The 17960-nt window shown below is 35.7% G+C and overlaps 1 protein-coding gene across 2 annotated transcripts in view; it reads right to left on the reverse strand.

Annotated features, from left to right (window-relative positions):
* LRRC49 (leucine rich repeat containing 49) overlaps positions 1–17960 on the reverse strand; it is a 38977-nt gene that overhangs the window by 7724 nt on the left and 13293 nt on the right. Inside the window, exons 9-13 of one of the 2 annotated variants that reach the window (XM_057371870.1) lie at positions 13405–13552; positions 6762–6845; positions 3885–4036; positions 1702–1939; positions 322–507 (exon numbers count right to left, since the gene is read on the reverse strand). In XM_057371870.1, coding sequence (XP_057227853.1) covers positions 322–507; positions 1702–1939; positions 3885–4036; positions 6762–6845; positions 13405–13552 — 808 coding nt within the window. The remainder of the gene's footprint in view (positions 1–321; positions 508–1701; positions 1940–3884; positions 4037–6761; positions 6846–13404; positions 13553–17960) is intronic. The other variant, XM_057371871.1, reaches the window with a different exon arrangement.

Here is a 17960-nt window from a genome sequence, read left to right on the forward strand (position 1 = left end):
ACTTTTGTATAAGTATTCAGTGTCAGCACTGTGACATTATTCTGTTTCTCAAAAACAATAAACAAGTGCTTCTTAAAATCAAGTTAAATGTRCAGTTTTTAAATAATAATTTCACATAATTTTATTAAATAACATTAATTTCCATATTAATTTCACAAGAAATTACATGGTGAAGTCTATTTAAATCTTTTCCCCCTTAATACTGAGAAGAAAGATACTGAAAGGGTTATGCTCATTTTATTAGGAATTTGTCTGCTCTTTTAAAAATAATGCTAATTTATCTAGTAAGAACAATTGTAAGAAAGAAGCAAACGATCCTACCTTCACTCCATTTATCTTCTGYAAATTAAAATGGTTCAGTCTGAACAGAACATAGTATTTCCACAAAGTGAAGTTGACAACCGGATTTCCCTGAGGATCAACTGTCAACTGTTCCATGCGATGCATCTCAACCAATGCACTGAACTGCTGCAGGGCCACAAGATTTGTCTCCTTGAACTTCAGGTGCTAGTAAAAGCCAAACCCCAATAAATTAAATAAGGAAATGATAGAGAGTGACAACAGTGACTCCTATTCTGTGCCACAGTCATAGGTCTGATGAAGTAACYGAGCTCATTTCATTCGAGGTCTCTGTAGCAAAACACATGAAAGTATCAAGCAACTGCTGAATTACATATACTATGAGATTTCACCATTATAAGCCCCAAGCAATTTATAAATTCTTTACTTAAAGTAGGAATATTTTCAATATTATATAAAGCAGTGATACTACTCAAGCAGTGTTTACTTTAATTCTGCAAGTAAAGCACTTGCAACATCTGCACATAACGTTAAGTAGAAAAAACATTCTGGGTTTTTTTGGGCCCAATGTGCTGGCCTACCTCATAACCTGTCCTACACTAATGCTCCTATGAGTATGGGGCATATGCCACACAGTAGCATTATTGAGGGAAGAGGAAGGAGGAAAAATTGATGGTGAAGATAAAAATTTAGTAGTGATTCTGCTATCACCCCATCCACAATGAAACATTGTTTCATTARGATGGATAAATTTGTCCTAAACTCTCTACGAATCTATCAATCGCAATTAAACCATAAGTTCTGTTATATTTAAAATTATGAGAAGCAGCAGAGAGCTCAATAGCCAAACCATCTAAGTTACAAGCTGCTTATGTTTGTTATYTGTTTTAATATTTGCATCAAAATGACTGATTCGAATTTCTAAGAGAAAAGAGACATACTGAAGAGACTTCTCATTTGCGTTGCTTTTCTTCATCAACTGAGGAATTTCAAGAACTTTACTGATTTAGTCAGCTATTCCTTGGAATCTTCATCTTTTTATCCTATCAGCAATTTGATCTTTGAACTCACAGCACAAATGAAAGGTATCTTCCTGATACCATGAATCCATAACAACAGTATAGAACAATACTGTATTTACACACWAGTGTTGCAACCTAAAAATAATTAKCTAGGTCAAAGGAATTAAAAGAAATAAAAACCAGTCTGAAAAGAAATCTCAATTTAAATTATTGATTTTTAAGTATCAAAGTTAGCATTATAACACAAAGGAATATGCAATTCATAACTGTACCTATTTACATGAAAGCACTAGGGGTGGGTGGGATATACCAAAGTAAGGTTTYATTAAAGAATGCATATTCCATGGCTGTTCAGAGCAGAAACACGAGGCATACTCACCACACAATTAGGAAACTTTGTCTTCAGTTTTGCTAACACTTGAACAATTTCATCAAATTCTATGAACATAAAGGAGACTGTGACAATAATGCCAGCTGTTTGAACACTCCAGTTTCGATCCAGGCACTCCAGTGCCCCAGCACCATACAAGCCAAGAGTGTCTCCTTCCACTTCCACTAAATGAGAYTCTAGAACAGACAAGCCCTGTACTGCACTGCTCAGGATTGTATCAAGAGATCTGTAGGGGAAATAAAAATACAGTGATATAAATTAGATGATTTTGAAACATTATCATCACTYTGCTSAATAACAGTCTTCCTTTTACCAAAACCCAGCTCTCAAAYACMATGGCATTTCTCAGCATTCATTCATTTTCAGTACCCCATCTGGTTCAAATACACTAAAGGCTGGAAAACCCTTTTTCCATCAGCTAACACTGTATATGTTCTATTTCTTTGTCTCTGGGTATTTGAGTTGGTGATGGGGTCGAATTAAATAGAGTCCATTCATATTTAATAATCTGCTTTAAAATTTTAGCTCAGAATGCTAACCTAGGATATTTCATGTTGCTTTAGATATCCAAACACAGCTTCAAACAATGTATTTATTTAAGCAACATCCCCTTCACATTCGGTTTGCCATATTAAATGTACAAGTTATGACATGAACAATCACTCAAGCATTTCTTTGAAATAATATAATTTTTCCAATTCACAAGAGCAATTTTAAAATTAAGCAATAAATCCAGGTTTTCCCAACTCCCATCTCTTTTTGTCCTACTTCCAATATGATACACTCAGCTGACTGGGCCTAAAATATTCAGAGAACTCCAGATGTGCACAAATTATCTATTAGGTTTAGAAAGTTATGTAATGATTGTTATTATTTTATCCTCTACCACATTCCTGTTTTTTAATGTTATTTTGACTAGTAGTAATTGCTTGACTGCTGTTCTCTTGACAATAACAATCAGAACTCTAAAGTTTCACTCAACTGAAAATGTTGAGAGCCCACCACTTCACATGTGAAGCTCTAATTACTTACGTATGCTGAATTTCACCTGCAATTTTATTGCTTAGTAGTTCATCTTGAAATTCTCCACTATGATAAAACACGTACATCAAAACTGCATAATTTCTCAAGCAATAGGAATTTGTTCATTAACAGAACAACAGTCAAACTACCGTAGTTACTTATTTGGTCATGGGGGAGAGCAACCAAACACTGAATTAAATGGTAAAAAAACCAAGCAGGCAGGAAAGCAGTGGTTAAACGCGTTTAAGAGAAAGCTTTGGAAGCACAAGGATAGAAAATATTATGGCAATTTAAAAAATATTAAGGAAAAATGTTTCAAAATATATAGCACTTGACTGGAGATGTACCAGTTCTAGCCAATAACAGAGTGAAACTTGGATGGGTTCCACTTGTGAGAGACAGAGACTTCCTGAGCATCCCTGACATTTCCAGCATTGACCAGCAATATCAGGAAGCTGTACTTGCTATTGAGTTCCTGCAGACTATGTTTTCAGGCATTTGCCTGAGCTAACCAAGGTTGAAGTGCTACTTTGGTTTTAGGCAATTCAAGGCACACACTGTTCATTACGTTCACAGGGGCCCTAGCCATATGGCCACCTTTTAGATGCAAATAAGCAAAAATAATATATTTTAAACCAAGAATACTAACACTATCTTGAGAATAAAAGTCTAGTAACTGCTACTGTTAAAACAGCATGGGTGTGAAAGCAGTCCATTAAGAGATGCTGCAAGTTCAGACTAGGAGCATGAATACAACTATGAAACCTCTTGATAAACAAAGAGGTTAAAAATCTTCATAATGCTCATACATGTTCATTTTAACTGAAGGCAACATTCTAAGTTGTTAGGGAAATGAACACTTCAAGAAGGCACAGGAGTTAATAGTTAACATTTCTTGTAAAGATGCAGTTACGCTTTATTTAGCAAAATTACATAATAATTTATTTTGCACTTCTTTAGGCAATGAGTTGCTATTATATTATTTTTAAACAYGTTACTTATTACTAATGGTTGAAAGTGAAGTAAAGCACCTTTTCAAGACTGATTTGGATGTAGGTCTTTTGACAATGATTTACAGTGAGATCCCAGAGGTGAAAAGAACTGGAACTTAAGACATGAACAGGTAAAAATATTACCCAATAAAATACCTGCTTTCTTCAGGAAATACATATGCAGCACTGCCATTGATCTGGCAGGGCTCATTTTCTTTATCTTTGTTTAAAGAGGCCTCAAGAGCAATTTGATTCTGCTGGATCTCCCACTGCCGAGCAATGTTACCAATTGTTAACCGCTTCTTTTCCTGAAAAAGATGCACAAGTCATCACAAGTCACAGCAGGGCAGAATCATTTGTTTGTTTGTTCTGAAATATGCTGCTCAATCAAAACATTTTAAATATTTCACATTGAAGAAACTATATTAATGGTTACTGGTGATGTATTAAAATCAATGCATCATTCCAGAGCTATCGTGYATAACTGCCAGCAAACAATTTCACAAAATTTGCAATAAAGAAACAAGAAAAATAACATAATAAATACACAACTTAAGAAAGCACCAAGTTAAGCTACTTAGGACATTGAAACTGCTACTTCTGAAAGTTCTTCCATTTTAAAGAGCCCAAAACTCTGTTTCATGTTGCATTTGCCCAGGGAGTTATGATGTTTTCTGGTTAGAGAGCACTAATTGCTCCACATTTATAGAATTCCATGATGACTGGGCTTCATGTCACAAAAGGGAGGGAAGTTGGAATTGTCAGAGATTTTTATGACAACATCCTTTAGAAAATTCTGTTTGTTCATGAGGGTGAGGATCTCAACCTCAAGTACAGTACCACCCTACTGCTTTGTAAGCCCTCAGCTGTGGGCTGCTGGATTCCTACAAAACTTAAAAAACTTCCCTGAATTCATTTTACAAAAAGCAAGTGTTACAAGTGTGAAGATTCTGCTAGCAACAACTTTTTCTTGTTCCCGTAAATATTAAGTTCAATCACTGTTGGAAAGAAATTATAGTCTCTATACATTTCAAAGTACATCTCAAACTTTCCTAGAAGAGTGGGTTGGAAGCAATAAAAAAATTGTCTGTAAAAGAAGATGAAGAAATTTTGCTGTTTCAGCAGACAGACATCAGCAAGGGAAAAAGAAGAGAAGACATTGCTGAAATGAACATTTCCAATGCAATGCATACAGGAAAACAGCAATTGTTTGCTACTGAACAAGTGCCTATAATATCACTTGCACTTCATTTAGAGTAAGAAATACCGGAGAAACATAATGGTAAAAAAAAAAAAATGCAAAACATAGTTTTCTAAATATTTTCTTCAGATTTAACTATGAAGAAACCTACAGATCACAACTTTTTCTGCTGGGCATTGTATCTATGAGCRTATTTGTTCCTTCAATTGAAACACGGTACAGGAAAAACAGCCTGAATCATAAGAACCCATTTGCAAAGGGAAGACCTACAAAATCATCAAACCATACAAAAAATGTTGGTATTTGACTGTTATACCACTTAACTGTTTTAAGATAAGAAATACTTTGTCTAAAGTCTACAATGTAATGTTGAAATTGAGTAATAATGACACTAGGCATTACAAATATTTCTTCTTCTAAGGAAATTTTCCACTAGCATAAAGCACCACAAAATCTAGGCCACCAAGAAAAACAATTCCTCTGCTACAAGGAAACATTACATCAATGGTTAAGRACATGAACTGCAAATAAACACCTACATTTTGTTTTAATCAGAGAGACACATTTCCAACAGCATGAGACAATGCCATWTGTGAAAATTATTTACTAATTTCCCATTTCTTTATGCTTCTAAGAATKGTCACTGACACTTGAAACCTAATGAGACTTTAAATTCATCAATATCTTACAAAGAAAAAAGAAATACCAAAACCAAACCATAATACTGCTGAAAAAAAATATGCACCACTCAAACCTCCAATCTGCATCTAAGTCTTTTTCATTATATATGCATTTTTTTAAACAAATAGAAATATGCAAGGATACAAATATACAGGAAATCAAAATATATTCTTAGTCACTATACATAAATTTTTTTCCCCCTATTCATATGTTTAGGTTCTTGGGGTTTTTTTGTATACTTAAAACTTCTTTTAACATAYTGTTAATATTCTGTTTATGCCTCTTTATTTTTCAGTTATGTGTATTTACTACACTTCTTACAGCCTCCTGCAACTACTTTCATTCTAATCCCCTTAGTGAAATATCATTTTACCTAGGAAACTTAATATGCACATGAACATTTTTTGTTTATTTGACTTCCAAATRGAAAGAGATTGTTTGTATAGGCATTACTGGCTCACAAAAAAAAAATAGGCACTTTTTTTCTCCAAAGAAAAGTGATTTGGAGACAAATGGTGATATTCACATCTCACATGGAATGTAGCTACTCTTAGATTCTTGAACTTTGGTCTGCTATTAGCAACACAGCTCGTGGTGTCAGCAGCCCCATGAAGAGCATTCTGGAGGGTCTCCCCTGGTGGGGCAGTTGTGTCCCGTCCGTGTCAGCACCATCCAGGCCAGATGGGCTGGGAAATAAGAATTCTCCTGACAGAGACAACAGCTGGAGTGTGGCTGTGGCCTCATGGCCTCTCCACTCTTTCTACAGAAAGGAACCATTTCAACAGGAAAGAATGAAGGAAAAACTACTTCACAACACCCTGTGTGGCTGCAGGCTCAGTGTTCACCTGAAAACGGGAGATCAAGGAATGTGAAATCACTGGAAAAGTCCTTTGCTTTAGCCTGGACTTATGAAAATTACATTTGCCATTAACTGACATGTATCACACTCATGTTCTATGAGGGCTTTTTGCTAAAGTATAGCTTGCATATTTGACTGAAGGGAGTTTCACTCATGGAGTGCACTGATTAAGTTGCTAAAATAGATAGAGGCATATTGGGATATACAACAAATTATCTGCAGCAAACAAAAGGGATATAAATTATTGCTGTAAACTGCTTTTCAGTAACCTTAGAACAGCCATAGGAGATACCTTAAGCAAGTTCTGTTTATGGCTTTCACGCTTCCTTTCTTCCTCTTTCCTTGCTGCAATAGATGCCATACGTCTTTCTTCCTCCTGGATGAAAAAAATGGAAAACAAATTCCTAAAAGGAGGAACTAAGCAGGCTCTGAAAATTATTACTGATAAATTATTAATATGATCTTGTATTGGTATTTTAAATGTAAATTTTCATTTTGACACAATTTTAGATTTTATCATTTTAATGTTTCTAAATATTGTTAAAAACAATAAAATTGCTAATTATAAATAAATCAAGAAATAGAGAATAAATAGATAACTACTCAGAYACAAATGCTGAAGATAAAGCTAGTTAAAAGTAGTATTTGTAAGAGACTGAAAAAGTATAAAGCATATGCTGAGTATAACAGTGAAAAGTAATATTTTTAGATATTAAGATATAGAGCAAAAAAGCTGGGTTCTATTTATGCTTKAATCATAATCCAGGGTTCATTTTCATCTTATAAACTGTTTCCAGGGCCTGGMTTTTCTCAATTAGCAACAGAATTTGAGAAAAAATAATATTTTCCAAGTTAGCTATTCCATTAGCATCATGTACCATCAATATTATTGCCTAAGCCAAACTCTCAAGAAGAAAGCCAATGATTCCTAAACAATGAAAGTGAAGTTGCTTCATTTTCCTGGTACAGCAAYTTGATTTTGCAATACACCCTTATTAGGTTGGATGCCCCTTGTTTACAGAAGTCTAAACATTCTCACAGCACAGAATTTTTAGAACATAYATTTTCCAAGTAACAAAAGAAACGTTCACTGTGAAGTAAAAAGTGTAGTGTCCTTCCAACACAAATATTTGGGAAGCATATTTTAACTTATTTTGATTTACTTCACATGCCATTTGGGCGTTTCTATTGAAGTGTCTTCCCAGAACATATGAAAAGTGTTTTCATTTCCATAAAATAAAAAGCTCCAGTCCAAACCTTCTAATTTGCTGGAAAAGTTATATGTTAACAAAATTAACAAACAAAAATGAACAGAATGCACCATAAACCATTAAGACATATTAACATGTCAAAATTTCTCCATAAATAAAACATGCTATGTTTAGAGCATTGCAAGAACCCCTAAGCATATGGGTGAGTGCTTACTGGAAGATAAAATAAAACAGGAACTTCACACTTAGAATGGCTATTACATTTTTAAGAAAACAATTTCCAAAGCATAAGAGGTTCAGTGAACGTAGCAGACTGATCTGTGTACAGTACCCCCTGAAACCCACTGACACACCATGGATTTTGGCATCAGCCTGAAAAGGCATTAAACAGCACATTTTCCAACTTTTCCTCCATGCATTTATCCTATTATCATACATTAAATAAGAGGAGTACCTCAATGCACAGTAAGGCATGAGGCTTTGGACAGAGTAAGCTTCTCTAACCCAATGTATGCAAGAATTTCYTTGGAACAMTAACTGGAAAGCTCTTAAGYTGTTGGTTTSTTGGGGTTTTTTTGCTTATTCTCAAAGCAGCTTGTAGCCTTTTGATGGTGAAATCCTGTTGGCAGCCCCTTCTGTTACTGTGCTTTTCAGCTATTCCTAAAGAGGGCATCTCCAAGGGGCTAATGTCATGGAATTACAGCATAATCCAGGTTAGAGGGACCTCAGTAGRTCACCAGTGCATGTCAAAGGAAGAGCACCAGTAACTGAATAATGAAAGCACACACAGATTCAGAAGGCCTTACAGATGCCACTGCMACAAAATACCACACACTGAAACCCAAGACCTGAATGGGAGGGTTCAGGGAGAGGCTGTGAAAATCATGAAATAAACGCCATGCAGGTAATTGCCACAAATATGCATGCATCATTGATAATGCAAAATAAAAATGTATTCTTTCTCAAGATACGATTTAGAGCTTAAAGAGCTACAAATACTATTTTCATTATGTTTATCCCAATTATATGTTAACATTGTACTGTTAATATTTTGTGTAAAAAAATGTAAGTCTTAAAATAAAAGAGAAACACTAGCAAACCACATTAGTGATATCTGTCTTTAGAAAGCAGGTCAAATTTGTTTAAGGGAATTTCTGGTTTTTACTTAAATCTCTTTATTTGACTGTGTATTTATGCTTTTTAACTAGCTTTCCTCAAGAAGCAAGCTTTTTACAATTTTTTTGTCTTCATCTTCCCTAATGACTTTTCAACACATTGAACGTATCAAATAACAAAGTATGTTTACAAGTCTTAAATTAAGGGACTTCTTTCWTTCCCTAGAATTTGGTTATATTAAATTGGTATGTAGAAAGAAGAGAAATGTAAGCTAGTTTTACCACCAAGGAAGAGGAAGCAGAAACTATCAATTCTATTTGGCAGAAAACATCTGGCCATTCATCAGAGACTCAGTTTCAAATTAACTGAGCTGGTGTTGTGTTTCACTGGGGGGAGGTGAGAACTATATTTAAAAATTGCCTCAATAGAAAATTAACCTTCATTAATTTTATTCCTTTCAAAACAACTTGCTGTAGTTTTGTCCCAAGCTTTAAGGCAATCATCCATAAAGTTGCTTATATCAGTTTTCTCTCAGCTTCTACAAATCTCTTCTTACTYCATCTTCCTTCCCAACGCTTTCCCYTAATCCAGTCCAAATGTGRCACTGTTTCATGCAGGAGGGTCTGCTGCCCCCAGTGAACTCAGTCCTGTGTCCTCCATACCAACACAGTCTTCATTCAAAGATCAAAATCAACTCATGCAAATTACATTCTGAGTATTAACCGAATACGACTTTTTACCTTGATCAAGAGTTTATCCTAATTGCAGACATTTAAAAAACACTATTCCTTTTCTAACAGAAGTTAGTTCAGTCAAAAAATAAAATGCATCCTAGCTATACTCAGTATTCATAAGGGCAGAGTGATAGAAAAAATCCCTGCATCAAGACCAAGGATCAGATCCACTTTTATGGAAATCAAATCCACGCACATTTCTTGATTAATCATACACAACACATGTAAGCAATCTTAAAAAAACACATTCCCCAGAAACCCACAAAAAAAAAAAAAAAACAAAAAAAAAAAAAAAAAAAAAAAAAAAAGGAAATAAAACCCTACCTAACCTTTCCACAAGTCATTTTGACTATCATCCCTTCCTTTGAAGAAGGATTTCGGCAGAGCTGCCACTCTCGCCCTGTGCCGTTTGTTTTTGTCCGGACGCGGCGGCGGCGCTGTTCCCGCGCCCATGGCTCCCCCTGCCGGCAACCCGGGGAAACACCGCAGCGCCCCGAAACGCCGCCTCCTTGCAATAAATGACACCATTTGGGGCACGCAGAATCACACTGACGTGTCTTATATTCCAGTGGAAAGAAAAAGAATTAGGGATCCCTCGCTCAAAACACTTCAGAACGCTTTATGGTAGTGATGGAATACAATAATGAATTCTACTCTGGATAAAACAATAGAACCTACTCCCTGATCAGCAATGAAATGTCTAAGCAAATAACCAAAACCAAACACAGCTTTCTTACTTTAAGCTTCTAAAGCCTATAAAACCTAAATGAAAAGCTTTGCTTCTTTTCTTCTAAAAAGACACAGCTTGTCTTTCAATTTGGCAACATGTTTTAAAAATTTGCACTATATATCATATTTACACACACATACAGGAATACATATACRCTTAGCAAATTCTCCTGAGAAAGTMTAYTTGAAGTGATGGATAGCAAATGTTCCTGGTTATATAACTCCTTAGTAAGGCATATGCATATATTTCAATCATATTTTAATATTTTATTGYATGTCTGCAGACAATATCTGCTTACTATTATAAAAGAGGGAAAGAAAACAAATGGATCCCGCCTAAACTAAAAGCACCACTGGGCAGGCCCACTTCTGATAAAATTCAAACTACAAAACAGGGCAAAAAAGCTTTAGTACCCAAAAAAAAAAACAACCATTAGGGTAAGTTAACCAAGGTAAATAATCACAAATACAACCTGAGCCTGCTCTGACTGAAGATCCCATACAAGTTCATTCCATGGAGCCATTGATCCAGTCCTGTTACCTTGAAACTGAGTTAAAGGTGTAACAGTGAGTTACTGGCAGGAACTGTCCAGCCACCGTAATTCAGCCTCCTSCACAGTCTTTAAGCCTTTAGATTGAGTTACCAAAGGTCAAGAAAGCAAAATATTTCTCTTGAGCTGATACTTTAGATACACAACACAAAGTGGTTGGGTTTTCAGCTGAAAATCATCTTGTGTGGACAATGAAYAAGTGAAGCTCATTACAGGTGCTTAGTCTCCACTGATTTCACCACCATTGAGTTCCATGCCTCAGTGGCTGGAGAGCTTGAATCTTACATTCAAAAATGGCTTAGGAATGAGGKAGCCTAAGAAAACATCAGCTTCTTCACAGACATCAGCTTCCACACAGATCAGGGTTTAAGAGCTGTCATGGTACAATACAATCCCTTGTATAAAGGCAAATCAGCTCCAATTTAAGCAGTATTAGAACAGYAACAATGCACAAATGCTTTATTCCAAGTACAGAGATTTTGATTTTCATGGCAGCTCTATGTTTCTGAATATTCCCTAAGACAGAGACAGCCATCACCAAAGTTTTGCACCAGGATTTCCTTTCTCCAGGGAATCATATGGAAAAACCTGGCACCAAAGAGTGTGTGTGYTCTTGAAACCAAACACGAATGAAGCTTTCAAGTCTCCCATAAACTTTTGAAAATATCCTTCAGTAAAAGTTAAAAGCAGAAGTACAAATGGTTTAAAACTCGGTTCTTGAGCAGAAAGGCTTCAGAACAAGTCAGTGAAGAATTCCCACTCAGAAAAAAAAAAAAAAACATCATCCAGCTCTCAGTTTGTTACAAGATAAAGCAATGACAAAGCTCAACATGGCCTAAATGCTCTTCAGGCTGACAAAGAAAAGATCCTATAAATGTAATTAGAATTTAGTTTCATTTCTTACACTATGAGAGAAAATTACATCTTAACACTGCATGTCCATTCCCCCACCAGGTTAGATCTACCCTTACAGCTGATGGCAACAGCATGCTGCAGCACTAGGCAGAATAGCTGGATTTGGGATTGCCAGCATTTTAATTTTACCACAAATCCCATGATACTCATTAATTTTTTTTTAAATTCCCAGTTTCTTAAGTCATACAATTATCTGGATAACAGTTTTTATTGGAGAAAACATACAGCACCCTCTACATGAAGAAAAATGTCAAAAGGTTAAAAAACAGAAGGCAAATAAAGAGTGTAAAACACATTATTTTTGCAAGTAGGTTTATGAGCAGCACAACTAGTGAAGCCTGGTTTTCTATGGCTTTTTGTCTTTATGGTTAACTTTCTGATGTTTAACAAGGTGCAAACCCATATTAAGTTCTTCCCATGGCTGTGTGTTTCTCGATACAGATATGCACTTCTGCATACAGATCCCACAGAGCCTAAAAAGGAGTTTGAGCCTTTTCTATAGTTTTTCCCATCACTGATATTTCTACCAGGATCCATTCCCTCTTGATAAGGGTAAAGGTGGGGAGATGGAGAGACCTTTTCTTTATGCAACTCAAGTTTCCAAAATAATACCAATAAAAGAAGCTTTTAAAAGCAAAGTAATTAGCAATTAATAAGTCAGTATAAAGTCACAACATACAAAACCCCCTGATGCTCAGTATATCTGTGAACAAACAAATATTGAATATTTTCAATGCTGGGAGCAACACTCTCATATCCCAAAAGCCCTTTCTTTTTAAAAGTAATAATTTCCACATACATGTTATGGTTTTTTTCCTAATTGGCACTGTGGCAAGGCAACAGCCGCAATTAGCAATGCAGTACAGCCTTCTCACAAAGCAAAGGAGCATTTAAAAGAAGGTGTGTGCATGTATCAGCACCTGGTCAGAAAGGCTGACACTAACACTTGCTGCTTACACATCACTTTGGAGCAGACATAGAAGAATTAGCAAGATTTTTAATTCCTGTATTAAAAGAGAAAATAGGCAGCTTTATGGTATGACCCTAGTGATGGTCCTTCATCCTCTGGATTTTCAAGCAGTCAAACAACCTTAGGAGACTGAGTTGTCTGCAAATCCTCTCTCCTTTATCAAGGTTACATAAATGTGAGCAGCAAAAACAGAAATGATCAGGGGGAGTAGGTTAGCAAGGCAGAAATACAGACACACAAACTGTCATCACCAGATTTCCCTAGGGAGGCTGAGTAAAGAAACCAATTAAATTCTTACAGAAAAGATACCAATTGCAGCAATTTTAGGGCAAGCAGAGCACTCCTTTGGAAGAAATACGCTGTTCCTTCTCAGCTGCATTACAACTTTCCTGACAGTCTTTGCTGATTTGTTRTGAAAAGCTCTGCAGACTGTCTCATGTCACATGGCAGATGAATACACAGCATTTGCTGCTGGAGAGTTTTAGCACTTCAAGATAAACATATTAAATGAAGTAAAAAAGCAAGCCMTTACTTTATACTGAAGAAAAGGACTAAAGTTTTAATTGTTGTAATGTCTTTACAGCATTCAATTACACAATAAATTAATAAAAATATTGTATTTTTAATACGCACAGATACACAGAAAACCCTACATTKTACTTCTGATTTTAAGTATCTATTAAACTTGATGAAAACAGAAATTTCTTACTGTGATTCTCTTCATATCTAGCTGTCGGAGCTGCATCATATGATGGAGAACAGTGTGTTTGTACCATGTCTCCTGAGCTATTGGATTGCCATCAAGGGTGATATCTGACAAAGATGAGGAATCAGCAAGGCACAGAATATCCTCAAAACTGTAACCAAAAGAGTTTAAAGTTTTAATGTCATAGAGTAAGAATAATTTTGAGATGGAAGATTTTGTTTCTTAAGGACAGAACAAAATATTTAACTGTACTGAAAYACTTCCACCCATCAATACTGTGTATGATAAATATAAATATTCTGAAATAAGAGCAGCTGCTGCTGTTAAACTTTTTAGTCCCTTCACATACAGGTAAAAGRAAATGCAGAATAAGAACTACAGGACTATTTACGCAACCTTCTGCTAAAATATGATACATATAGATTCATATTAAAAAAAAATACAAGGTGTATTCATCATCAAAGACAGCATGAAAAATATGGAAGATAGAAGGAAAATAAGCCAACAACAAATATCACAGAATGATCCTAGATGTTTGCATCATCATCAATATTGGAASTGAAACAACTCCAAARTGTTATATTATCTCCAAAACAGATTTGTCCATGGCTCTGAGTTCAGTCTACAAACTCTAACCTGCTGGCTTCTTACAACATCAGATTTGGTTACCTGACAAAAATAACTGMCCCATGTAAAATGCATTTAGAGATGTATACCCCGTATAGCGTTCCTTTCATTGAAGATGAAATGTGAAAAGAAAGCAGCTCAGATAAATAGTATTTTGAAACAAAAGAGAACTATTTAACTGGATTTWAATTTTTGAAAAGCTGAACAGTTATGGCAATAAGTAAGACTCCCAAACAATGTACAAATGCATACTGTGCACCCATCCTTTTGTCCTTTGGCCTTCAAAAGTCAAGTGTGYCTTAAGTCAAGTCAAAGCTTAAGTAAGCCCTGAACTCAGTGATCAGCCATCATGTGCAGCACAGATGTCCCTTTCGAAGGCTGTCATTGAGGGAAGTGGCAATAGCTGTTTTCATGCAATTAGCACAGCATGCAAGCAGCTCCTGCACTGTACCACAAAGGGCACTGCAGAAAAGTGACAGTCAAGAGAAAGATATTACTGCCTTTGTGCTTAGTGTGTGAAAACTACCTAAAAACCACTGGAAAATTAACTATGTGTAGATTGTGACATAGACAGGGAAAATTCTTAGGATTTCTGAAGAGCTGGCTGTTTTGTACACGTGGTTAAGGCTTGATTATTATTTTCTGCTTCTTTTTATTATCCCATTTCCTTTCCAAAAACAGCACATGGAAACACGTTTTTGGAAGATCAGGCTAACATATTACTTAAAATACACACTTAATACATCCTAAAGATAAAAGATAATCTTCCCAAATGACACAGAAGTTAGTAAGGCAAATTCAAACATGTTAGGAAAAGAAAAAAAAAAAAAATCTGAATCTCCATTGAGCTGGAACACATTTTGCTTGAAAAATGTGAAAATTTTTGATCTTCAAAATTATTTTCAAGTGCAACTATATTTAAAAGCATTAAATATATTTCTTCCAAATACTTACCAGCAAACATTTAACCAAACAGTAYTTCTTTCATTACATATGATTTACACGTTTTTAATAGAAACGATTTCTTCAGAAAATGACAGAAAAGTTGAAAGCTTGCTAGTGTGTTTTCAAGATCTTCCACTTAYACATACTGCTGTGCTTTGAAATTCTCACTGCTTCAGCATACCAGAACATTCACTGCAGAGCTAAAAACAGATGTGYTTGCTTTATCCTGCTTTCAGCTGCCCTATTAGCAGCTCAATTTTAGAAAGAAACAGTAGAGAAAAATAACTGCTTTCGTATCTTTTTCAGAGTTTTAGAAATTGCATGCAGAAAACTTCATACAGTGTATTTGTCACACTGGTATCCCAATCCTAAGCCAAGCAAAGCTTTAATGTGCTCCATTCCCAAAGAGATTGCAGAGTTTATAACCAAGCTCTGTCTGCTTCCCAGCATGCAGAGTGCTGGGACAGAGCCCAGTGGTGACCACTCGACAGGAACCAGGGGCCACAGCTCCAGGCTCTCCTCCAGCCTCTGCTCACCACAAAGGAGCCTTTAACCTGCTTAGGAAATAGAAAACAGCTCGGGATGATGCTGTGTCAGACTGTGTCAGTCAATCTTCTCAAGTGGAATGTCTGATTCTCTTTCCAAAAGACCTTCTCCTGCAGGAGACAACAACCTYTCCTTCCTGTTCTTCTTCTTAGGTAAATTATCTTTACTAAAACTGTCATTTCAGCAACACTGAAATAAATCACAAATTTGGGAAAAATTATCAGAAAGTGTGTTCTGGAAATGTTTTCAGAATAGCTCAGTTTTCCATCTTCTGTGCATGCTCCAAGTCATGCATCCAAGTCTCCCCTCTGCCAAGGGGCTACAAGGCCACTTCTCCTCCCTCTTATCAGAATGTGGCAATTACTAAACAGCAGAGCTCAGCCTGCACCAGTGGTACACATTCACAGGACACAGGACCATTTATATTCTGTTATAACCTGCTTGTTTAGGGAGACARTTGTTCCTGCTCTACACATTTCCATCAATTTTTAAAAGCATGTTGCACCAAGGGAAAAGCTCTGGCATAGACAAGGAAGGCAACATACCACAGTCTGACAGAACACCTGAGAGAGAACTATGTGTTCTAAAAATACYCTGTCAAAGAACAAAACTTGTGTTTTTCCATATTTATACAAAACTACCTATGATGACAGATGTCACCACCAGCAACCTTTCATCCCCTCTTGACCTGCTTTTGTTCAAGCATTTAATAATGCATTTGTAAATTTGCATCTTGCTGAGTAAAAATTATTAGGCTAAGAACATTGCTTCTCTCAGGTTCCCAATTCAGCAACCAGATGAAGAAAAAGAATTACATGAGCTTGTATCCAACTTTTTTCATATGKCTGGACTAAATGCAAAAACTAACATAATGCTGACTTGGACAGCAGGGTAACTGTGAAAATCTGTATTTCYTTTATGAGACTAAAATATGGTCTCTCCCTGTTTCATGTGTTCAAATATGAGCAATAACTCTCTCTCTGAATCTCAGTGGCATATCTTTCCTGAAAAYATTACTGCAGTCTCTTCCCTGTGCCACATGACAAATTAAAAATGGGATTTTTCCCACTTCTTTGTAACCAGTTCTATATATAGACATTGCCTTCAGCCATCAGGTACAAACACCTTCAGTTTGTACTGCTAAGATTTTTTGGGCTGAAGCCAGAAAAAGGACTTCCTTTGTTTCCTATCAGCATCAAGATCAGTTTTAGCTATATTATCTTACCAATACATCCTTTTTTACTAAAAGTTCTGCAGAGAAGCAGCAGCATTCTGAGCCCTCCTCTGAAGCATGTGGTAAAAAGAACATTGTGATTAAACCCATGATAGATTCTCATGCCTTAAATAGTGACAGTTTTTAATGGCATTCCCGAGTCTTTTACTGAAATATTAATTCAGTATGTCAGTATGTGTCAATGTAAGACTCAAGGATTTTCACTGACACAAAAATAGCAAYAAGAACATTTTCCCATGGAAGCATTACCTCAGAAATGCTATTTTTTAAATGAACATTAATAAAATACTGCAATGAAATTGTAATGAATAGATTCAAGTTCTGGCAATTCTGTTGTTTGTTTCCATGTGCATGGCTTTTTTCGCTGCACCTACAGATAAATTAATTGCAGTATTTGTGCACCAATTTGCTTGTCAAACAAAATTCAGTCATATAGAGACAGCTGGTTTTAGGAAARTAATTTTTCAAATTACCATGTGGCACAGAGTAAGCCTGGTTAAGTGACTCAAAAGCACACAAAACCTTTTAAAAGGGGTGTAGGAATGTTCAGATATAGCACAGCAATTCAGTGGTGTTATGGATGCAAAGAACTTCTTCAGTCAGTTCAAAGAGTAACAAGACAAGCATCAGAACACAGRTGGTCAAGAATATACTTGTACATTGAATCATTTTCCTGATAAAAAACATACCTACTACATAACTCTAAATCAGGAATTAAAGAGGGTTTTAGCCTTCGAAACTGCTATATGTAGCAACAGATTATTATTCAAAAAATCCAAGCTAAATGTGATCTAAATAAGTTTTTCATTTGTGTGTTTTAAAATTATGGCTGGTAAATAAAAAGCTCAAGTTACCCATCCACCTATGTACCCACATGCATATACAAAATTTATAGAGGAGAAGTATCTTTTTTTTTAACATTAAGGTCTTTTTATACCTATTCCAACTGCAAATTAAAACTAAATTATATATTTCCATATGTGTTCTAGATAAATATTTGCAGCCTACATGAAAGCTAAGACAAGATCTAGCAATGGGTCAACTAAAGTCCCAATGAATAAATGACAAAAATTTTTATATAGTACCAAGAAGGAAGCTACTGATCACAAAATTTGAGAAATCTATCAAAACCTCACAGAAAATCCAAAACACTTTTTCTTCTTTGAATACTGTAAAAATAACATGAATTTGCATAGAACRATATGAG

Source organism: Malurus melanocephalus, unplaced genomic scaffold (assembly GCF_030028575.1).
Source record: "Malurus melanocephalus ecotype Western Australia unplaced genomic scaffold, MMel_1.1 scaffold_160, whole genome shotgun sequence".
Lineage (NCBI taxonomy): Eukaryota > Metazoa > Chordata > Aves > Passeriformes > Maluridae > Malurus > Malurus melanocephalus.